Source organism: Bicyclus anynana, chromosome 2, assembly GCF_947172395.1.
Source record: "Bicyclus anynana chromosome 2, ilBicAnyn1.1, whole genome shotgun sequence".
In the NCBI taxonomy this organism is placed as follows: Eukaryota; Metazoa; Arthropoda; class Insecta; order Lepidoptera; family Nymphalidae; genus Bicyclus; species Bicyclus anynana.
In genome coordinates this window covers 5464286-5489898 of record NC_069084.1, presented here as the reverse complement: position 1 = coordinate 5489898, position 25613 = coordinate 5464286, and the positions used below count along the sequence as shown (strand labels likewise).

The 25613-nt window shown below is 34.8% G+C and overlaps 1 protein-coding gene across 2 annotated transcripts in view; it reads left to right on the top strand.

Annotated features, from left to right (window-relative positions):
• Positions 1-20018, top strand: part of LOC112045376 (zwei Ig domain protein zig-8-like) — an 80074-nt gene extending 60056 nt beyond the window's left edge. The window contains exons 5-7 of one of the 2 annotated variants that reach the window (XM_052887612.1): positions 5499-5615; positions 12185-12382; positions 14628-20018. In XM_052887612.1, coding sequence (XP_052743572.1) covers positions 5499-5615; positions 12185-12382; positions 14628-14761 — 449 coding nt within the window. In that variant the 3' untranslated portion in view covers positions 14762-20018. Of the gene's footprint in view, positions 1-5495; positions 5616-12184; positions 12383-14627 lie in introns of both variants that reach the window. The other variant, XM_052887610.1, reaches the window with a different exon arrangement.
• Positions 20019-25613: the final 5595 nt, after the last annotated feature.

Below are 25613 nucleotides of genomic sequence, written 5' to 3'. Positions count from 1 at the left end.
AAGTTGTATAATTACAAGGAATAACTTAATAATTAAATCTTATTTCTTATTATATTGTAATGTTAATGCAATTTAATTTTTTTAAAGAATATTTGCAATATCTTTTAAATATGACCAATATTCCCATTCCCCTCCAATTAGTCGGGAAAGACTGTGCTAGGAGTGGATACGACAATAGACCAACGGGGCGGGGATCGAACCACCACCCCTCGGTGATGAGTCCGACCGTTCTTACCGTTGAACTATTGAGGCTATGACACTACACATGCATGATAATATGTTTGTTGTATAAAATAATTTGTTATAATGTCAATCTCTGCCTAATTTGTTTTATCAATCAATATACATTATAATTAAAATTAAAGAATGACTGTAATTTCAAAATAACCGTATTTTCTGCTTATATTTACACAATAACAAATCATAAAAAGGCTTTTTAAAATGTTTGTCTGTCTGTCTGTTTGTCCGGGCCTGAAACTATTTTAATTGGACTTCCGCTTAAAGTCAAAAGAAGTTATTGAGCAAATAGGCTACTTTTTATAACAGAATAATCAATGGTTCCCGTCCCGGGAGATTTGTGAAAAACTAAAATTATACGAACGAAGTCACGGGCGTGCGCTAGTGTACAATAGACATATCCTGGCGTCTAGGATTTTCTCGGTGATTTATAAAGACCACTAGTGAAAACGCTTCACCATACATGTATAAAAACATTATTATTTTAAAATAATATAAAAACTACGTATTTATCTATATTAACTACCTAAAGCTATTAAATTAACTACATATATACATTTGTTTTTTTTTTAATACGTGCTTCTATGTATATTATTTCAGTAGCACTGAGTAACTTTTAATCATTAGAGTAAGCGCTATAGTAACTTAAAATTAAAAGTTCCGGTGTTAATCTAGAACTCATTATCCGGAAAACTGTCGCAAACTTATGCCGATTGCAGTCTCGCTGGCGACACTACGCTCCAATTTGCTCCTTTCTTTAGTAGGTTTTAAAAGTTTTAAGAATTCTTTAAGAAAAAATACCATTGCATTGAGCTCTTTAAATAATTTAAGAAGTTCGCTATTAGTTTTTTAAGATTATAATATCATAAAATACCTGTTTTTTGTATAAATATAATTCTATAATATATTTAAATATTTTATATATATATAACAATATTAATATCATAGATACTCTATATTGTCAAAAGTTAATAAAATGTAAATATAATTCCTTCTGTATTTGACCCTTTATTTTTTTATCATCATAACTTAAAAGTAGCCTAATTCGCTAGCTTAGCACTATATTATAAATCTAAAACTTAACTCTATTTACCTAAATATATACATCTAAAAATTAATACTAGTGGCTATATCAAATACACCACTCAGCAATCTTTGTGAGTTCACCCATAGTACAAGAGAATAAATGTCGATGTTTTCACCTACGACGTTCAGAGTACGAAGTGTGCTCGTCAACGGAGCTTTTTGCTAAAATTGTACGTACGGTCGATGCCGAGCCTTGGTTCAAGCTGTCGTAGCTTTTCACTATAAGATCATTGACGAAAGTTGCTATTAAAATTAGTCTACGACATTATTTGCGTAGATGTAAATGTTTTCAGAATTAGTTGTGTTGAATACCTATCATTAATTAGATACGTAATTGTACTGATTGCAACATTATACATAATACGTAACCAATGTTCATTAAGAACAATGTATCTTTCAATAATTAAAATTTTCGTTTTCTCTTTGCAATATTATAGATGAAATATTCGCTTTTTCATTTTTTATTATATCAGCTAACATTGTACATTTATGTTTTTCATCAAAGCTGTTAATATATTACGGCGCGCGGAAGATTAAATCCTTGAATAAAATATTTAGTAAGCCACAAGAAGTAAGGCTTTAATCTCAATTTTGTTACAAGATATTTATTTACCTCATATCTAGCCTATTCGTGTTTTACGAGATTAAAGTGCGGATTTTACGAGATTTTTTTCTCACTTTATTATTCTCTTACTGCTTTTAATTATTCCGATACCTTATTAAGTATTCGCAGTGCCTATTTTACCTTGTCATAAAAGTTTTACGTGCGTAACTACGCTGTAGCGTTTTTAGGCTTTATCTTACGCCTCATGAACCTTCAAAGCCTATGTGTGTACATTTTTCGTAATTTAATTCGGTTTTAGCGGGTTGCTTAGAGATGTAGTAAATCTTTAGTAATAGGTACACATAACCATAATTTTTCATCATTATGTGCCTCTTTTAACGGTCAAAAACAGGACCTGCAGGATAATTCACTATATTTGACGTATGCTGAGGATATCACACAGTTGGTAAATGACACTTTGTCAAGTGATTTGATGTTTAATAAAATAAAAAAAAATGATAAAGACCAAAATAGTGAATAGGCCAGCAGGTCTGCCTCCATTGAAGAGTGAGGATATGGAGCATAGACCTACCACATTGCTCCAATGCAAGCTGGCGTACGACCAAAAACTAATGAATGATGATGATCCAGAAAAGGAATCAAATAAAATCACACTAATATTGTAGAGGCGAAAGTTTGTGTGTGTAAGTGTGAAAGTATGTAAAATCCATGGTTCCCGCGGGATTTATGCGAAACTGAATTCACGACGAAGTCGCGGGCGTCTGCTAGTAGCTAAATAAACGTCGTGAAATTTTAATATAGGCTCTCATAATTTAGATTATGTCGACAAATATAAACTTGATAATGATACTAAGAAAAAGTAGCTATAAACCTATTCAATCAGTGAAAAAAGGTGAAGTGAGTAATACAAGAGAAAACCAATTTCGCCTCGTCCCAACTAAGATTGCTCAGTGCCAGTCTCACTGGTTATCGACTTAGAGGTATTACAAAAAGTCGCTAAGAAAATACCTTAAAACCTCTATAGAGAAGATTATGTTTTTGAATCAGATATTTTATTTTTCATATTGTTTGCTAATTTATTTTTAGCAGTTTAGTGGTTTGTAATTAGTTCCATGTACTTACTATAGTTGTGTAAAGTATCATAAAAAGACTTTAAAGAATTATTGCTTATACATGTCGAAAGTTACATAATACTTTTGTTTAAAACAAATTCGTTGCAATTTTATGATCAACGCTTATAAACACGGGAAACTATTTTATATTTAATGCTATATGGACTTCCATCCATACTTTTAATTAAGAAATGAATCAATCGTATCGGCTTAATTAATATAATGATCTAACACATTATTAATGATGGGCACTACGGCAATTATAGTCTGAGTTCCGTCATTACAAATATGGACCCTCATCTGTTATATGATACCGTTAAAAATTAAATGATAGATAATATTTAGTGACACATATAATGTTGCCTAAATAAAATGCGGCCAGATCAGATACATTATACATACAAAATCTAGGAACCCATGACTAGATCAAAGGCAACTGAATGCAATAAATCTATACTCATACTATAAAGCTGAAGAGTTTGTTTGGTTATACGCGTTAATCTCAGGAAAGGTTAGATAGCCTATTTTTATCGAGGAAGGCTTTATATTATCGCCGTATTCCTACGGGAAAGGGAACCACGCTGGTAAAACTGCGCGGCGTGAGCTAAGTAAACATAAAATAGGCTCTCACGTATTTTACGTATGTGTTATCACTTAAGAACTAAATAACTGATGGGGGATTCTAGTTTAAAAAATATACCGAAAACGTAAAGGTTGTCTTCTTTCACCACTGCAATTGTGGGATTGCCAGATATAAACAGGTGAGTTATTGTTATCTAGTGCATATTATTTTAAAATTTACCAATGTGGTATGATGAAAAAAATATCGATTAGTACGGCCGCAGCCTATTTACAATTTGTTAAATATTTTCTATCATTTATTTCTTTTCTCTTATATATCGTCGAATGAGGGTATAACGATATATTTCTTACGCCGGATCCTGGACTAATACGAGTCTCGGAGATAAAATTAAAAAAATATTTTAACCTTGCGTTCAATCAGTTTGAATGAAAATATCGAGAAGGTCACGAGAATGCGCTTAGGTTTAATGCCAATTTTTTTTAATCAGCAATTCTGTCTTGCTTTATCCTGAGCACATTTTCTACTTTCTCTCTCACTTCTATAATATGCTTCATGTTAAAGTACGCGTTTTATGAGTTTATTTTTTCTCTGTTTATTATTCCACCTTGTTTCGAATTCTTTATGGAGGTCATACTCATTTTAATATTTTGCCTGTTGTGTAGATATATAAAGCTTTTGTGGCTTATTCAAGAATTGTTGAACTCTCTATTCGTAATTTTGTAGAACGTCTTGTGATTGACATTCATTTGACGAAGGACAAACAACTTTTGTAAATAAAAGGTTGGGGACGTTTTCATTTACAGGTTTTTTGTACCGTACTGTAATTTTACTTGAAAATCTGAAGGCTCAGTTTACAAATCGGTTAGGTAGTAGCGGCGTTAAAGAGTAACAAACATCCAGACAAACATCCATACAAATTTTCGCGTTTCTATTACTATTAGGATATGATTACTATTTTTGGATAAAACTTCAATAATAATTCATCTGGAATTATTGTCTTATGGCCCAAAATATAACAATAATTAATTCATTGAATCCCTACTTATTAAAAAACTACTCATTCGTGTAGGTTTAACAAACACAGTATTTTAGGAAAGTATTTTTCACTGCAAATCATTTGAAATTTACTCCAAAAATGTTGTTAGTTCCTAACCTTCACTAAATTTTGAGTATGCATTTTAACCCCTTTGTAACAGCGTAAACCAACGAAACTACAGTATATGAGAAAGTTCCGAAATTGCTTCTCCAAACACGGTCGTAATATAGGCAATTCCGTAATAAAGAGGCGTACTCCTGGCTGAGTTATTAATCTTAGGTGTAGGCGGCGAAAGATTAATTAGAAATATTTATCGAAAGCTATAAATCTTTCTCCGTGTTCCCTGCTCCGGACGAATCAATTAATCAATACAAAAACAGAGCATTACCTATGTGGTGTATGATGTGTAATATTTTGTGCGTATTAGGTAATTTTTCATTCAGTCACTGTCAATGTAAATAACAATATATTTAGTGTTCGTAAGATATTCGGGTTGGTAGGAACTTTTATACAAATACCTATTTTTTGTCTTTACTTAATACTGTTGTATAAAGTTAGGCGATTTCAAAATAATGTAATGACGTCGGTGTAAAATATTAATCTAGACAGTTCTTCAGTTCTACTATGTATATTAGAGACATAAAATAAGTTTAAAATCGTAAGATATTAAAGTTCCATATTAAAATATTATTATTTATTAATTGAATATTTAAAAAAAAGGTCACTGTGCTAGTAATAGTCTTTATTTTACACTTTTATTATAATAACTCATTTGATTTTGTTTGTAAGTCTGTATATTTGTTAGATTTTTCCGGGTTCAGGTTTGATTTATAGCTAATAAGTCTTCTAATTTAACTCAAAGTATTTTTTGTACAGAAGCAAAAGCAAAAGTCCTCGGCCCCGCAGACCTGTACGTGAAGACCGGCAGCCTTCTCTCTCTCACGTGCATCCTGAGTCAGGGCCCTCATGACTTGGGGACGATATTTTGGTATAAGGGTAAGTATTTCCATCTCCTATGAATAGTAGAGCAGCTTAGAGACCTACTTCAATTCATAGACGTTGCTGGGGCACCCCCAGTTGACCATTCACCCGCTATGTGTCAAATTCTCAAACGCATAGTGTTTAAATTCGACACTCAGCGGGTGAAAGACCCCCCCTGGGGTCGCCCCCACAACGTCTATGTTAGCTCACCTAGGGTACACTAATACGCTTATACCTGTAATTCTGAAGTATATGGCTATGACGATATTACAGACACACGTGGGTAAAAGAAGTACGAAAAGACAACAAATATAATATTTTCGTCTGTATGAAGTAGAAGAAGAAGAAGGAGAAATACTTTATTGCACACAAAAATACAATTATAAATAAAAACATTAAAAATGATAATTTAAACTTAGCATGCATTAGTCCTCAATCCGTTCGCAAAGTTAAGTGTTAAAATATTTTTAGTAGAAGCTTTTCTCTTTAAATTAGTTACAGAAGATAGATGAAAAACTACTAAAACCTTCCTTTTATACTACTATCATTTTGTACCTCTCAATTTCAATTAATACTTCTTTAAAATATGAAAAGCTTTATAAGACCTGCGAAACAGCTTAGTCTCCTCATACTTTCTTCCTTAAATTTTCCATTCACTAATCAGTTTGACCTAGTTCCCAGTATAGATCACGTCTCAGGCATCTACTTACTCATAAATCGCTTCAAATGCAGCATTCTAATTTTGAATCGCTTTTACTTATTACTCTCTTTTAAAAAAAGTGAAAGAGAACTTTTATGAATACCGATCATGGAACAAAGCTCTATAGATTTGTTTTATAAATTACTAGAAGACGCCCCGTGGTTTCACCCAGGTAATTCCCGTTTGTAATAAATATGGGGATAAAAATAGCTTATAATACTCATAATGTGGCTTTCTATTAGTAAAAGAATTTTCAAAATCGGTTCAAAAAGTAGATCCAGAGATAACCCCTAAGAAACTCGCAATTTTTACATCTTTATAATAATAGATTTTTTTTATACAATACATTCAAAGAACTCTGACTTGCATCATCATCGTCACCTTATTAACGACACACGAGGTCAGACCTTCCCTCTTTAATAGAAGGGAAGCTCGGGGGTGTTATACCTCTAACTCTTCAAATCTGAGCTGAGAATTCAGCCTACTATAAAATTAGTAATAATTAATTGCATCATCAAATGAATTTTGAATCTAAATTCTAGTAATCTAAACTCAATTATTTTTTTTTGAAACAATTATTATAGTAAAAATCTAGTGTGATTTTTACTATAATTATATTAAAATTTTTCTTTGGAAACAAACAAACCGCGGAATGGAAAAATATTTCAAATAACAACAAAAAAAATATTTAAACCGGGTAAAACCTACATATAACTTTAGAGACTATAGACTAATGAATTAAAAAGCAGGTTGAATTTGCTATAAACGTATTTTATAAAAATACTTATTTATATTCCCAATTTTCGTGAATTTTCGTCGTCGTCGTCGTCATCAACCCATATTCGGCTCACTGCTGAGCTCGAGTCTCCTCTCAGAATGAGAGGGGTTAGGCCAATAGTCCACCACGCTGGCCCAATGCGGATTGGCAGACTTCACACACGCTGAGAATTAAGATAATTCTCTGGTATGCAGGTTTCCTCACGATGTTTTCCTTCACCGATTGAGACACGTGATATTTAATTTCTTAAAATGCACACAACTGAAAAGTTGGAGGTGCATGCCTCGGACTGGATTTGAACCCACACCCTCCGGAGTCGGAGAGAGGTCATATCCACTGGGCTATCACGGCTCTTCGTGCGTGAATTTTGGAGGTATAAAAATATTATATTTCTCTTTCGTTAGCGAGATTACAGAACGTTGAGTAATAAAAAGATAACTCCATTACCATTGCCTACCAAACGGTTCCAATTATCTGTACCGAATAACTTTTTTATCAAAAAAATAATGTGCACTAATTGCTTCGGCCCACTTTCTGTTTTAGGAAATCTTTTTCCCTGGCACGTAACCCTTTAAAATCATTTGATTGCGGCAATCCAATTTCGAACTACCATAATCTATTTTAAACCTTTTATATTACAGTTTCTTTTTGGTCATTAATTTTATACGAACACTCGTTTTCTGGCAGAGTGCCATTCCTTACTTATGTTGTTAAAGATGGATAACAGTTTTATTTTAATTTTAATAATTACTGATTTTTTTGGTTCTTTTGTTCGTTGATTTTTTTTCATACCGAAAACTTTGTACTATAATTACTGTTTGTTACGGTTTAATTCTGTTTTTATCTTAAACCTAACTAACTAACTAGCCCGCGACTTCGTCCGAGTGGAAGTCAATGTAATAACATTGTACTATAATTACTGTTCGTTACGGTTTAATTCTCTTTTTATTTTTATTCTAGCGGATGCCTGCGACTTCGTCTAAGTGGAAATCAATGTAAACTTTCAACCCCTATTTCACCACTTTAGGGGTTGAATTATAAAAATTCTTGAATCATTATATTTTGTATAGTTTTATGATTTAAGAACAAATTTTAAAAACTGTAACTCTTAAAATAAAGGATTTACCTACACACTTTTAACCCCTATTTTACCCCCTTCTATTTTAACTTTAGGGTCGAAAAGTATTCTATGTTATGCACCAAGTTCCCATTTACTACTACACTAAAATTCATCTTGATCGGTTCAGCCGTTTAGCTGTGAAAAGGTAACAGACAGACAGACTTACTTTCGCATTCATAATATTTATATAGATTATATCTTCAATAAATATAGATACTGAACGAATTACCCCACTAAACCACGTTGGAGCAGCGTGGTGGATCTATGCTCCATATTCCCTCTCCTCCAGGAGGGAGGCTCTGTAGTGGGCCGTGAAAATAGGATAATAATGATAACTAAATCAATGACAGCTTAGATATTGCTCCAATATGGGCTGACGGGCGTATGGTTATATAATTTGATTATCAATATCAGATGTTAAACATAACGACAAGGTTCGACGGCTTAACCTGATTTTCCAGACGCGAGGTGTAACACTACAAAGTTCCTAAGTGTAGGTTTTTATACAACATTTCATAGCCTCAAACCCAGATACTCATAATCCAAAGTCACAAAGGACGCATACCGATGGACGAATTAGGCAATTATTTTAAAAATTGTTAAATGAAAAATGAATATAATTCATATGTTTTTGTTTTCTATTTTCTATGTAATCATTTAATAGCCATACATAACCTCACGATGTTGCGGAAAGACTAAGTGCTTCAATTAGCATACTAAGAATGCTAATATACAGAAAATATTATGGAATAACTAGCGGACGCCCACGACTTCGTCCGCTTAGAATTTAGTTTTTCACAAATCCCTCGGGAAGTATGGATTTTTCCGGGATAAAAAGTAGACGATGTGTTAATCCATGTTATAATATATCTCAATACCAATTCAGCTTATTCGGTTAAGTAGTCGAGGCGTGAAAGAGTAACAAACATTCATATCATTAAAATCATCAGTTTTCACAAATCTCGGAAAACCATGGATTTTTTCGGGATAAAAAGTAGCCTATGTGTTAATCCAGAGTAAAATCCATTTCCATTCCAAATTTTAGCCAAATCGCTTCAGTAGTAGCGGCGTTAAAGAGTAACAAACATCCAAACATACATCCAAACATCCATACAAATTTTCGCGTTTATAATATTAGTTTAAACTTATACTTGCGAACTAATACTTGCGACGCCCGCAAAGTACGTTTTTTTTTTTACATTTCTGGTCACTTTATATAAACAATCATATTACAATACGTATCTATAACTTCGTACACAGATTTCATTTACAAGAAACACAATTTCAATTGCCATCATCAATTTAAGAAAAGGGATTAATTAATCGTACCAAAACGAGTATCATCTGGCATATTGCCTATTTATTACTCTGAACGTTAAAACTGCACCGGTTCTGGTTGTTATGCCTTTATCCGTTCTCTATTACACTTTAGCCAGACCGAACAATTTTTCAATTGTCTGCCATATTTCCGATTCGATAACTTTCCCATTACAATCGTGGTGGTTAAGTGCATTTAAACTGCTCGGTTTATGAATGAGTTTGCACTAACGAACAAAACAATTGTTATAGCTGTCAGATCATAAAACTGTTTGAATATAGACTCAATATTGGTATTATGAATTGAAACAATAACTGTTTAATTTGGTTAATTAATTAAATATATTTGTCTCATACGTATACGTCCATATCAAACCATATTCGGCTCACTGCAGAGCTCAAGTCTCCTCTCAGAATGAGAGGGGTTAGGCCAATAGTCCACCACGCTGGCCCAATGCGTATTGGCAGACTTCACACACGTAGAGAATTAAGATAATTCTCTGGTATGCAGGTTTCCTCACGATGGTTTCCTTCACCGATTGAGACACGTGATATTTAATTTCTTAAAATGCACACAACTGAAAAGTTGGAGGTGCATGCCCCGGATCGGATTCGAACCCACACCCTCCGGAATCGGAGGCAGAGGTCATATCCACTGGGCTATCACGGCTATCTCATACGTATATTAACAAGTATTTGGCTAGGCAGGAAGAACAACACGAGCAGAGAACGGGGAGTGTTGATCGATCGTCAAGGAATTCCTTAACCCTACATCCTGTAGTCACAAGTTTAGGACTCTCCTCGGAGTTTTTCTCTCTACCACGCGATGGACCCGCACGGTGAATCCATGGAATGCTAAGATGTTGGTCTCAACTAAACAAGGATTTATAGAGTTTATTTTATATTTTATCATTTAATTATGGAATCCTACAGTTTTAATTTTTTAGAATTTCTTATAGCCTGCGATATCGCTCAAGTATACTAATTTTTATTTTTCTTCGAGAATAGTATTTGATTTATAAAAGACACTTAAACTATTTTTTTTTGTATACCGTGTATGTATATGAAAAATTACATGCTTTAAGATCCGGCATTATGAATATTTGCCTTATGTTATACATTAGTGCTATAAAATAAATGATAAATAATGTAAAAAAAAAATTGCGACCAAACACATTTTTCATACAAAAACCATGAACTTGACCAAAGGCAACCGAATACAGTTAAATTAAGCATAAAATATTTCTTATCCCAATTAAATAACAGATGAGAGTATATAATACTTATGGCGAATCGTGTACTATTATAATCTGTTAAGTAGTTGAGGTGAAAGCGTAAAAAAATCTCTTTTGTATTTATAATAATATAATTATTGGTGTTGAAAATAAATAGTAAATCTGCAAAACATTTTGTATATTAAATTGTGATGAAATATAAATACAATTTATTTTGTATTGAACCTGTCGTATAAAACGTAATTTGACGCTCGAAATAAGTTATTTCCGACCGTCAAATAGTTTACGCTACGGAGGAGATAAGTGCCTGAATTATTTAATGATTTCGTTCGAATTTTGTCTCCTTTTCCTGACTATTTAATAATGAGTTGCTATTGGTAGAAGGACTATTGGCTGGACTATTTGTTGGATTTCTAGAGGCTTGTAACATTTGATAGTGTACTGTTCCTAAATAGCGTATAATAAGAATGACTACCTACCACGTTTGTCCAGTTTTGTGACTTCAAATCACGAGGTCTTGAATTCAATTCCTCGTTCAGGCTTTATTTCTTTCTCCTAAGAATATTCTCAACCGGGAGTGCTAAACTCGGTCCCGATTATCTGATTTCTGAGTCGTTACGAAAATCAAACATTATCTTTATATTTTTGGAGACGGAGATCCTGGGTTCAACCTGCAGCTGGGCCGATTGAGGTGTTCTCAATTGGTCTAGATCTGGCCGGTTGGAGGCTTTAGCCGTAGCTAGTTACCACCCTATTGGCAAAGACGTACCGCTAAGCATTCCAGTACGATGTCTTGTAGAAACCGAAAGGGGTGTGGACTTTCATCGTCCTCCTAACAAGTTAGCCCGGTTCCATCTTGATTGCATCATCACTTACCATCAGGTGAGATTGTAGTCAAAGGCTAACTTGTAAAGAATAAAAAAAATCATAATCCCACCAATCCATTGGAGCTTAGTGGGTTTAAGCTCCATATACCCTCTGTATGTCTGCGTGATCGAATCAGAAATGAGGAGATCCGCAGAAAAACCAAAGTCACCGACATAGCTCAACAAGTTGCGAAGCTGAAGTGGCAATGGGCGGGGCACATAGTTCGAAGAGCCGATAGAAGTTGGGCTCCCAAAGTGCTGGAATGGCGACCCCGCACTAGTAAGCGCAGTGTTGGCCGACCTCCCACCAGGTGGAATAACGACATCAAGCGAGTCGCAGGAATTCGCATGATGCAGGCGGCTCAGTATCGTGATGTTTGGAAGTCCCTACAAAAGGCCTATGTCCTGCAGTGGATGTCCATCGGCTGATAAGGCTGTAAAGTGCATGTTGCAAATCTGGATGAAATTGATTGATTACCTTTTGAACTTCATATTACATACTACTAAGTCCATTTCCATTTCTTCTTTTAAAAAAGCAACAAAATTTGACTCTAACAATTTTTTACAGGATCAAAATTAATAGAATATAAGGAAGTGGAGGCGAACGAAATAGTGGAGGAGCCGAGAGTCCGCTTGAAAACAGAATGGACGGAGCAGCTTACGTCACGATTAACTATCGACAAGCTGCTGCCGACTGACAGCGGGAACTACAGCTGCGTGCCCACCATGGCCGAGGCAGCCTCCGTCAATGTTCACGTTATAAACGGTACTATTTTTTTTATTTAGTACCAATATTAGTCACACACAAAAGTAAAAATCAGTGGACAAGGAAACACTTATCTCTATAAGAGATTGTGCCAGTGACCCTTGGCAGTGGGAGAGGTAGTAAACAAAATAAATGCATAGGTACAACAAGAAAAGTAGGGAAATTTTTGAAACAAATTAATTACACAAACAACAACAACAAGGAATTCTGGAACCCGCGTTCCATAATGTTCTTAATTCAAAATATTCGGTGTGAGGTCTACCCAGGCTGCAGAATGGTAACACATCTTTGCCAAACTGCTGGAACAAATAAAAAAAAAAAACAAACATCCATTCCCTTTAAATTATTATTATTATAAATAAATTCTTATTAATTACATTAATTAAAACCGGGATTGAACTTTTATTTATTTTTAATTTAATAACATTCTCGTGTTTTTAGTAACGACCTCCTTTATGCCTTTTTCAAATAACTTGATATTGAAATTTATAGCGCTTATCTATGGACAAAAACAAAAACAGTCGAATATTTCTATTTCACTGAGTGAGCAAACACGACTTTTCTTCACTGGTTCCGTAGAGCAAACACATCATTTTTGAGTTAGAGAGGTGAAAAATGTATTTGTATCTCTAACTTTTTCTTTACGGTAAAGAAGTTTTTTTGTGAAATAAATCTACTTTCGCCGCGTCTTGAAAGACGCCAATACGTATTGTAAGTAGGCATGATAAATATGTACAGAAAAGTTACCTTCGAGTACGTACTCGAAAAGTCGCTTCGGAACCCGGACTTTGTAAATCTACTTACGTTCTTCAGGGAGAAACAGAGAAAAGTTTTATAGTAAGGATATTATGGGAAAACGGATTTCGGCTATGGAATATTATGGGTTTATGTGATAACGTAGTTTCGTAAGCTTAGTGAGGGTGGAAGAATAGTTTTGAAAATAACGTGTTTTGGTTGAAACAAGACAAAAAAGTTATTCATTAGATTTATCTATGTCTAAAATTATTTTCCACTGATATGAATATTTCGGCTACAGTTTTTAATATCATTGGTGACTAACCAACGACATAGCAAAACGCATAGGTACGTACCGACGTAGGTATACCTACTGCAGAAATATGTGCAAAATCATTCATTCATTCCTTAAATTCTAAAGTTAAGAATCAGAATTATAAATAGGAAATGTTTATTAGAAATACTCAGTACATAAAACCTTTTTAACAAAAAAATTAAACCGACTTCAAAATCTGTAAGTTAATCATCACTGTGTTGGCACCGCCTTCAAAGCGATCAGAAGGTAGCACATACGATGTTATTATTTTGTTTTTAGTGATTTTGAAGTCGGTTTAATTTTTGATGTTTAATGAATGACGATGAAGATAAAGATTAAATTAAAAAAAGATTTAATTATTAAAGCAAGTATTTTTAGGATAGGTACATTTTATCCTTAGCCTTTCCCAAGTTTACCTAATTAAAAAAAAGTTAATTACTGGGCCCTGGTGAATGATTAGCCTTTAGCAAAGTTTCACTAAATTGGCCGTGATGAGCGAAGTTTATTTTATTCTATTTAAATACTAAATGAAGATTAGGTCATTAAAGTAACTTGGGTTTCATTATTACGAACTGCTACATAATTGCCGACTTAGCATTTAAATGAAAATGAATCTTTAATTTACTTAATTTGATTGTCTTTTGTAATAGGTATAATGACAGTTTTTTTAAATTGTACATAAATTAAGAGTATGCTAATAGTAAAGCAATTTTGCTAAAGTAACAGGGTATCTGCGATCATTACTTTTGGAGCTACAGGGATTAAAGGGTCAGATTTGAGGCGCTGCCGCGGATCCCTGAAAAACGCCCCATACAAAATGATACGAATTAATGACGTCGTAGGTACATAACGATCGTTAGATTTGTATGGGCGTTCAAACAAAATTACTAATATCTTTGTTATTTGTGCTTGTATGTTTATAGTTCACATATTAAAAAATATCACATTTAATATAAGGAAGCTAAAACTGTATGAATTTTCATCTAATTACGATAAAAGATTTTTAATAGATTTGGACCTTATTAATCCGAATGTATCATAAAAATCAATATATTCAAACCTTGTCATCATCCCCATTGAAACTATCGTTAATGTAGAATAGGATAATATTATAAAGGCGATTATTTATTATCACACTAGTGTTATAAAGGCGAAAGTTTGTGTGTGTGTGTATTAATTATAAATTATTTGCAGGCGAACATCCTGCCGCAATGCAGCACGGCAACGCGAACACAGCATCTCCCTGCGCGCTGTCGGTCAACCTCCTCATCTCTCTGTACTGCACGCTCGCTACTCTGTACACCAACACTGTGGACGGCTTCAGATGAAAGTTACACAAGTTATCTTAACAGAGTAGACATGAACAATTGTAAATTATATAGATACTACAATGTTAGCCTGCAATGGTCAGATATATCTCATATGTATGTTTATATTTATTTTCAACCTATGTTCTGAATGTCATATTATGAATGCTGAAGGTCCGTCACCCTGTGCTCCTACCATAGGTAAGTATGATTTTTAAGGGTCCACATCTTCATCATCCAAGTATAAAATCCACCAAACCCTTAACTTCGTATCAACCCTTTGCTATCTCTCTCCAGTCGGTCCCTCATGATTGAGGATCGTGACCATCTTGGTGAGTCATCTTTCGGTAAACAATGTTTTACCATCGAGTACAGTCGTTAATCATTTGGACGGTGTTTTATGAATGAATGAATGAATGTTGAAGGTAAACGGCCACGAGGTAAATATCTAACCTGTCGGATCTACCCAAACCTTTGCTAGAGACTCTTAAAGTTTGATCTTTATTAGTGTATATGTGACGGCAAAACCAAGTGATTGGAAGCCACAGTCAGCAATCACTTAGATCGCAGTGATGATTTGTCATATTATGCTGAGGCAAATTAAGGTTGAGGTCTGTCTACCTTATAAAGCTACCAATGTCTATAATTGGCTCGTGCGGGTTAACGTGACACCTGGCTCTAATGATGTTTGTACTGAGTTTGTTTGGCTGTATTTTGTAGTCAGGTTAATACGCACGAGTTATATTTACCTATGGTAGGAGTTTGTGCTTATAAACCTTCATAAAATGAGGCATGTCTAACTATCGCAAGCTCTCGGTCTAACCGTCACGGTTGAAGCTAAACGTTTCATGGTAAAAAATAAGAAATTTCGTTCTATACAACTTATTTGCCTATACTTCCAAAATTACATTTTAATTGAATTACTACAAATTTATGATGATTTTCCATTATTCTCAATACGTTGTAGACTGTAAAAGCGATAGCACAACTTGTTTAATATATTTAGTTATTATTAGTGAATAAAAATATTATTATGCGGTTATGAAGTCCGTTACTTTGTTATAAACTTATGACGATTCCGATAAAAATGTGACAGCGCTGGTGGAAAAAACAGTTGGCACACTTTTGTACGAATAAAACAAAAAGGCGTCTTTTTAACATAAAACGTTTTGCATTGAATCGACGTTAAATTGTATAAAAAAAAATCCACTTTGTATAGAAAAATACTACCAGAGCCGCACTTGGAATGAAATCAAAAGCCATTTTTGTTTTAGCGAAACAGCTAGCTGGTTTTGCCTAAACTGTTTTATATGTTTGTAATAAAATATCATAGTTGTGCATTTTTGTGATTGGTATGTTTTTGAGAGTGAACGACAAGGATTTATTAAAATGAAATAATTTTCCAAAGCTAGGTTACATTTTACCCGTCAAGTCTGATTTTATATTTATTTACAAGGTAATTAATACCTTTAATTATTATTAATTTAATTTTTAATTTAACATATTGAACTTAAGTTGCAAAGAATACTCGTAGTTGTGATAAGGCTCAAAGTGGAATAAATTCGAAAAAAATATTTTTTTTTTTGGTCAATGTACCAGTACCTTATGATTTCTGTGTCTATGAATAATTATAAGAATAAAAATGTATAAATATATTTGGATAAACACCACCACACAATAAACATTTTTTACCATTTATCAAGTGCGGCTCTAACGTAACAGATTTTAAGAACAAATTGTCAATAAATAAATATTACAAATAGCAAATTTATTTCATCGAAATGAAATAATTTTATAAATATTAAAATGAATTCATATTATTATAATAGTAAGTAATAAGTTAATACATAGTATCAGTCGAAATAGATATAGATTTTAAAAGATTTTTCTTTACTTTTATCGTATCTTATCAGACTGAGTATAATAATAAGTTAGAATCAAAATTGTGTATATAATTTTTCCTCTATTTTTTTCTACAATTACCTAACCTAGTTATTCTACTTCCGGAAGACAGCCAACAGGAAGAATATTTTTTTTTATTACGGATTTTTTTATATTTTGTACATAAACAAAATTTAATTATCACGTATTTTTTCTTTGTTTTTTTTTTAACACGAAAATAACAAAGTTATCATTAACTAAAGTTATTTAATTTAAACAGAATTTGAGTGTCACCCTATCGCCGTACTAGGTAATAGGTAACAACAAAATCAGTTGGTAGGTTAGCGAGCGCCCGCGCCGAGGGCCATTGACCTTTGTGCGTTTATTATATTTTCGTTTGATACCTATCTACCTATTTTATGATTAAAGAACGTCAGGAAGTGCCGCCAGCAGTTGCATAGTTTGTTTGGTAATAATGTGTCCATTATTTTGTTATTTTTGAGTCATAAATTGAAAAAAAAATATTTTATAAAATGTACCGAATTGTTGGTAGATTTATGTTCTATGAATGATACAGAATCACGAAAATATCCACACTAAAGACCAAATCACCCTGTATGTAGTAGTAAATTAACAGCCTTTGAGTTTGTACAGACAACACAGCAGGAATACGTTGAATATAAATTTTTAGTAATAGACGCCCGTGACTTCGTACGCATGAAATTCAGTTTTTCACAAATCTTGCGGGAATCATTCCCGATCTCGAAGAATAATTGCTTTGGCTGGTGGGAGGCTTCGGCCGTGGCTAGATACACACAATGTGTATGCAACTAGCCTTAACACTTGACTAAGCCGAACTACTGCATCCACATCCTCTTCCGGAAATAGAAAGTCTCTACTTATTTTTATCTAAAAGTAGGATGTTATTCAGTAGAAACGATTCTCAGCAAATGAATGCGGTATCAAAGAGATGTAGTTCGATATCAATTAATGTTTTGAATTTCAAAGGTTGTACCATCTAATTGGTCTTATGTAAATTTTGATAAACGACTTTGCTGACAAAGAAAAAAAAAAAGAAAATGAAAACAATGGCAATTAGCGGTACAGTTTAAACAACAAGTACTCGTAACATACTTTGAAGCCTGTTTTTTTTGTTACAACTGACTATAACACTGACGCAATTGCTTATTCGTAGCTTGCAACTTCAATTTTGAGCTCTGTGAAAATTCTGGCCTTATATAATTCTGAGCCTTAGCTCAAGTTTGATTACATGTAACATGAGACTAAATGACGATACTATATAAGATAATGGATTAGGGGCGCGTTTCCACTATTTATTTATTTACATTAAATATATCGTATCTATAACGTCTATAGGTATATAACGACTTTACCGTTGACCGATGGCACCTGTCTTTCTACTATATCTATTTATCTTTAAATATAGTATAAAAAATGAGCAAACTTACTAATAGTAAAATTATTTTGCTGATCCAAGCAGGAAAGCGAAATATCGCCTACAAGAGAAACGCATAAGAAACTGCGTGTAAGAGTATTATATTTTAAAAAATTTTATTTTATTGTAAAAAAAAACATTAGTTATTTCTCAATGCATTTTAAATTGTAACAATAACTACTTAGAATTCAAAACATTGAGCAAATATTTATTTACTGCTACAAATATACCCATTATGAAAGCATTACCAAATTATATTTTTTTACTCCAACAATGTGTTCGAAATACTTGTTTATAAAAACATAAGAAGAATACGAAAAATAATGAGATACTTGATAGGATGGTAAACATAATCCGTTTCCTTTTTCCCTTTACAATTTAGCAAAAAAGATAAATTCCAAAGACGTTTTACACGTAGCATTTATTAAGATAAATTTATACTTATTAATTTGATATTTGAGTTTGTTGAACTGGTATCTAACTCAGGCGTTTAGTGAAAGTTTTTACTTGATTGAACTTTCATTAATTTCACCAAACCTGTCAACGCAACATCCGAGGGCCTAGTGGCAGTTTGATACTTCACTATCGTGTTAACGTGAACGCGAATTTCTAAGGAATTGGAACAGCGCCATCTAGTGGCACTACTGCACAACTGTTTCAATTCCATATAAATTCGCTTTTACGTCAACGCGATAGTAACAGTATGAAAATATTGAAAACTCGCACTAGGTACACAAGTGGCTTTTTTTTTCGATTGGGTTTATGGTATTAGGCTAACCCATTGGTTGGAAACCAGCTGACGAATAGACGAGAAGACCTATAGCTGTGGACAGCTTGCAAAGAATCGGACACCGTTTATTTTCGATTCAGATAGAAAAGTATGAGTGTCGATCGTATATGAGTATACCCGGAATCGAACGAGTAGATTACACAAAAAGACAGGATAAAAGGGCATAATAAAAAAAAAAAATCTTTATTCGCAGCAGCCTACTGATTCCCCATATTTTTTTTTGTGGGGGAAAATCCTCATGGACTTTCGTCAAGGTAGTGTCGGGCTTTTAGCAGCACTACCTGAGGTGAACTCCATCAAAATATTCCCCTTAATCGACCTAAATACTCTTCTACCGAACAAAATCGAATTTCCTTTGCGATTGAGTGTAAATAAATCAATCGCGACTACATAATTGTATTAATCGTTATTCGCTGGCATCTAGTTAATGATTTGCTGAATTCGGTGTGTTGAATTCTAATAATTTGATAATTAACCGACTTTAAAAAAAGTAGGAGGTTTTCGATTTGACTATATGACTTTTTTTAATGTTGGTTATTTGTGTTAAAATCAAAATAACTGAAATACGTCTTTGAACGGTACGGTTCCATTTTTATGTTAAAAAGATTATTCACGCCCGACTGAACAAATTTAGTGATTTACGAATATGAATTATTTTATATTCGCACGTGTTAAATATTAAAAATATTCTTATTATGTACTGTGAAAAAAATGTTAAAATTATGGACCTATTCACAAACAATAAAACTAAATTTTTAAAGCAATATTTTACACAAAATTATTAAAAGTATGTAACTGAATTTTCTGTAAATACTCGTACTTTCTATGTTAACAATAATAATATTATAAACACTAAACACTGTTCGAAATAGCACCAAAGTTTTATTGTAGTTAATTTGCTAGAGGTTTATAATTAGAATTATTTAAAAATAATTTATTTGATAAATTGTAAGATAATTTGTAAATACGGTGTAAATAGTAAATTTTTAATATTATATTATAATTTATGGTAACATTGTTTTTGCACTCATCGAATGGAAAACTGGTAAAATTGTACGGAAAATTTAAATATGGAAATAATGTAGGATTTACCAGAGGAGGGATATGTAACAAATAGTTTTAAGGTAAACTTTGACAAATAAATCATAGTAAATATTTTTAAGTGTTTTTTTATTATCGTCAATCTCCTATATCTTCAATATTTTTATACGATACTCTTCAATGATGTATTGAATAAAAACGTTCATTCAAAATCCTGTATTATACAGGCTTTTTGCAAAATATAGTCAAATATATACGGATTGATATTCACAGGATAGCAAAATCTCGTAATAAAGTGGCATCATAAAACCCTCGATATGGTATTGACGTATCCGATAAGCCATGTGCACAATTTGAAAATATAATGTGAGGAATATGAAATTTTATACACTTACTTACTGAGCTAGTACACTTAATATATTTTGTATATAATTTGAAAATAAATAAATAGAAAAAAATGGAAATACATATACAAATCTATAACACTATACTGCCTGGTTGACTCAGTGGTTAGCCTATTTCATTTCGAATCATGAGGTAATAGGTTCGACTCCTGGGTCGGGCTTGTTTCCTCTTGTATAATGAGTTGGAGTACAAAACTAAGAATAATCAAGGCTCGAAGTGTTCGCGAGAAATCTGTCTATTGGACGAAGACAGGTGACGCGTTTGAAAACCGATGAGGGCCATATAATTTCTTCTAAGCCCGAAAAGTGAGGTCTAGAAGTTCTAAGGACTGGTAAACACCTTTACCTCATAGCCAATTGGACAACTCGGCCAAAGATTCTAGAGCCAAAATAACCCAACACTATACCAAAGCAAGGCCCGTAAAACAAGCTATCTGCTGATTTGTACACATGATTATGTTGAATAAGGGAGATAGATATAATATAAGATAGTAATTACAACAAGTATTATTACTATCGTATTAGTGAATATAGATTAGCAATACTAATAGGATAACGTTAAGGATTCTCACACAATGCGACGTAATAATATTGTGGCATATTCTACGGCTACGGCGTAACTTAGAGCACTGTCTACGGCGTAGCATGACCTCGTAGAAGATCATTACATACTTTGGTGATCGCATCTCTCGAGCGTGGGCTTTCGTTTAGTTTTGATGTAATAACAATTTGAAGTTCACATACATTTAGTGCTATTCTGTAAAAATGTTTTGATGATTGTATAACGCACTAGTCAGGGAAATGAAAACATAACATAAATTCTGTAAAGTTTCAGCATTGTGATATAGCCCGAAGTGGATAGTCGCCGATTTTTGCCTATCTCACGGGGTGGACAGTCGCTGATTATTGCGTATCTTACGGAGTGGATAGTTGCCAATCTTTGCCTATCTCATGTGGGGGGGTGGAAAGTCGCGAATCTTTGCTTATCTCACGGAGTGGATAGTGGCCGATTTTTGCCAATCTCACGGGGTGGATAGTCGCCGATCTTTGCCTATCTCACGGGGTGGATAGTTGCCGATCTTTGCCTGTCTTCAATCCACCAAATAAATAAAATATTAGTTTTTCTATCCCATTTAGTATACAAAATTTATATTATAAAAAATAATTGAGAAATTTATAGGCATCCACTAGTAAAACCTTTTTTCTTAATTAAACACTATATAGAAATCAAGACTTAGATCTACCGCTTATCGAGCTACACGGACAGTTGCACCAAAGTGGATCTGTCAGATCCATTCAACCAAATCACAGATATTACAACACAAATTGCACGCAATTCGAGTAATATCATACATACGTTATACATGCAGATGTCCATCTCAGATCCCTTAACATTGATTATGCATCCGTTTAACGCACTCATGCATAGCGCCAGTTGCTACTGTATACACTACTAGATATTAGCTATTATATATGATAGCTATTAGCCCTTATATTTTAGGAAAACAGTCTGTTTTTTTTTTAATTCTTTACAAGTTAGCCCTTGACTTCAATCCCACCTGATGGTAAATGATGATGAAATCTGAGATGAAATTTTAATATAAATAGTAAAATTTTCATATATATAGATTCATTCTAAGTTCTAATTTAATTAGGCCTTTCCTGTCTTTTTATTTTATTAACTAGTGGACCCGGTCAAGCTTCGCTTTGACTTATGTGCACTTCTTCCCTATCCCTACTCTACACTACTCTACCCCTACCATACCTTACCCCTTAACTCTTAAACGTTTGTATAGGAAATAGAAAAGGGTTGTTTTTGATGGTTTTCCCGGCAATAATTCTAATTTTTCTCATTTTTTAAACCTTCTCTATACCTCCACGAACATTTGAAGACCAAGATAAGATTAATCTGTTCAGCCGTTCTCGAGTTTTAGCGAGACTAACGAACAGCAATTTATTTATATACTAGTGGACCCGGTCAAGCTTCGCTTTGACTTATGTGCACTTCTTCCCTATCCCTACTCTACACTACTCTACCCCTACCATACCTTACCCCTTAACTCTTAAACGTTTGTATAGGAAATAGAAAAGGGTTGTTTTTGATGGTTTTCCCGGCAATAATTCTAATTTTTCTCATTTTTTAAACCTTCTCTATACCTCCACGAACATTTGAAGACCAAGATAAGATTAATCTGTTCAGCCGTTCTCGAGTTTTAGCGAGACTAACGAACAGCAATTTATTTATATATATACATGCAGATGCCCGCGACTTCGTCCGCGTGAAAATCGATGTACATTTTCAAACCCTTCGCCCCTTCTACTTACATTTTCGATTTTTTTATATATGAAAAATACAATTTGTTTTTTACTGAATGCGCTGAATTTGTTTTTTACTGACTGCGAACCGACCGAAGGCCGCGCGTTCAGTTTTTTGTGCATCGGTAAAATGCCCAGTCGTAGCCACGATCAAAGGCCATATCACAAACACCCGGCCGAAAGCCGGTGTACGATAACGTGCGCGGCCAAAGACCGCGCGTTCTGTTTTTTTTGCATCGGTAAAATGCCCAGTCGTAGCCACGATCAGAGGCCATATCACAAATCCCCGGCCGAAGGCCGGAGTAAAATAAAGTGCGCGGCCGAATGCCGCGCGTTCTGTTTTTTGTGCATCGGTAAAATGCCCAGTCGTAGCCACGATCAGAGGCCATATCACAAACCCCCGGCCAAAGGCCGGTGTATAATAAAGTGCGCGGCCGAAGGCCGCGCGTTCCGGTTTTTGTGCATCGGTAAAATGCCCAGTCGTAGCCACGATCAGAGGCCATATCACAAACCCCCGGCCGAAGGCCGGAGTAAAATAAAGTGCGCGGCCGAATGCCGCGCGTTCAGTTTTTTGTGCATCGGTAAAATGCCCAGCCGTAGCCACGATCAGAGGCCATATCACAAACAGCCGGCCGAAGGCCGGTGTACAATAAAGTGCGCGGCCGAAGGCCGCGCGTTCTCTTTTTTGTGCATCGGTAAAATGCCCAGTCGTAGCCACTATCAGAGGCCATATCACAAACCCCTGGCCGAAGGCCGATGTATAATAAAGTTCGCGGCCGAATTAATAAATAAATATAATATAAATTAATAAAATAATAATAAAGGCCGCGCGTTCCGGTTTTTGTGCATCGGTAAAATGCCCAGTCTTAGCCACGATCAGAAGCCATATCACAAACTCCCGGCCGAAGGCCGGTGTACAATAAAGTGCGCAGCCGAAGGCCGCGCGTTCCGTTTTTTGTGCATTGGTAAAATGCCCAGCTGTAGCCACGATCAGAGGCCTTATTACAAACCCCCGGCCGAAGGCCGCGCGTTCCGTTTTTTGTGCTTGGGTAAAATGCCCAATCTTAGCCACGGTCGGAGGCCCTATCGCCGCGTGGCGCAGTGGGTAGTGACCCTGCTTGCTGCATCCACGGCCGTGGGTTCGATTCCCACAACTGGAAAATATTTGTGTGATGAGCATGGGTGTTTTCCAGTGTCTGTGTGTATTTATACATTACATAAGTATTTATATGTAGTATATAATTGTATATTAATATTATAATATCAACTATCTTAGCACCCATTACACAAGCTACTCTGTATGCTTACTTTGGGGCTAGATAGTGATGTGTATTGTTTAAGTATATTTATTTATTTATTTATTTTATCACAAACTCCCGGCCGAAGGCCGGGCTACAGTACAGTGCGCGGGCGAAGGCCGCGCGTTCCGTTTTTTGTGCTTGGGTGAAATACCCAGCCGTAACCACGGTCGGAGGCCCTATCATAAGCTCCCGGCCGAAGGCTGGTCTATAATAAAGTGCGCGGCCAAAAGCCGCGCGTTTTTTGTTCTTGGGTAAATTGACCAGGAAAAGCAGGACTTTTCATACAAACTTTTAACCCCTATTTCACTGCCTTCAGATTTTATTTTCGTTATAAAAAGTATACTTTATCCTGCTCCGTATTATATTCTCATACACTGCTAAGTTTCATTTGAATTCATTCAGTAATTTCAGCGATGACCAGTCAACAAAAAATACGGACAGACAGACAGACAAAAAATCAAAATAAATATTTTGTATCGATTGAACTATTGTATAATGCCCTCTAATAAAAAATTTTAAAATATCTTCTATGTACAGAATTTGACAAAAGTATACATTAGCTATTATACACTTTCATAAAGGCCCAAAATGAATGATCTCCTTTTAGGTCAATCTAATAAGTAGTTATTGCTTGTAACAGTAAACTTAATGTCGATATTACACAGTTTTAGTAGAAAACTCGTTTCTCCAAATAACGCCTGCGAGTCATTTTGAGCAATCCGGTTTTTTCAAGATAACTTTTTTTCTATCTGTCCGATCTCAATGAAACAAAGCCTATATGTTGCCCTGAACTTTGCTTAATCTATTTGTGAAAACTGCATCAGAATCCGTTCAGTAGAACCAGAGAATAGCGCGAACATACAGAAAGAAGGACAGACAGACAGACAGACAAGAAAATCAAAAAAAATATTTTTGTATTCTATTGCTCATTTCTAATCGCCCTAACTTGATTTTAGTTAAATTTGGTCAAAGTACAGACACTCGATTTCTACTCTTTTATTATAGTATAGATATACATGCAGATGCCCGCGACTTCGTCCGCGTGAAAATCGATGTACATTTTCAAACCCTTCGCCCCTTCTACTTACATTTTCGATTTTTTTATATATGAAAAATACAATTTGTTTTTTACTGAATGCGCTGAATTTGTTTTTTACTGACTGCGAACCGACCGAAGGCCGCGCGTTCAGTTTTTTGTGCATCGGTAAAATGCCCAGTCGTAGCCACGATCAAAGGCCATATCACAAACACCCGGCCGAAAGCCGGTGTACGATAACGTGCGCGGCCAAAGACCGCGCGTTCTGTTTTTTTTGCATCGGTAAAATGCCCAGTCGTAGCCACGATCAGAGGCCATATCACAAATCCCCGGCCGAAGGCCGGAGTAAAATAAAGTGCGCGGCCGAATGCCGCGCGTTCTGTTTTTTGTGCATCGGTAAAATGCCCAGTCGTAGCCACGATCAGAGGCCATATCACAAACCCCCGGCCAAAGGCCGGTGTATAATAAAGTGCGCGGCCGAAGGCCGCGCGTTCCGGTTTTTGTGCATCGGTAAAATGCCCAGTCGTAGCCACGATCAGAGGCCATATCACAAACCCCCGGCCGAAGGCCGGAGTAAAATAAAGTGCGCGGCCGAATGCCGCGCGTTCAGTTTTTTGTGCATCGGTAAAATGCCCAGCCGTAGCCACG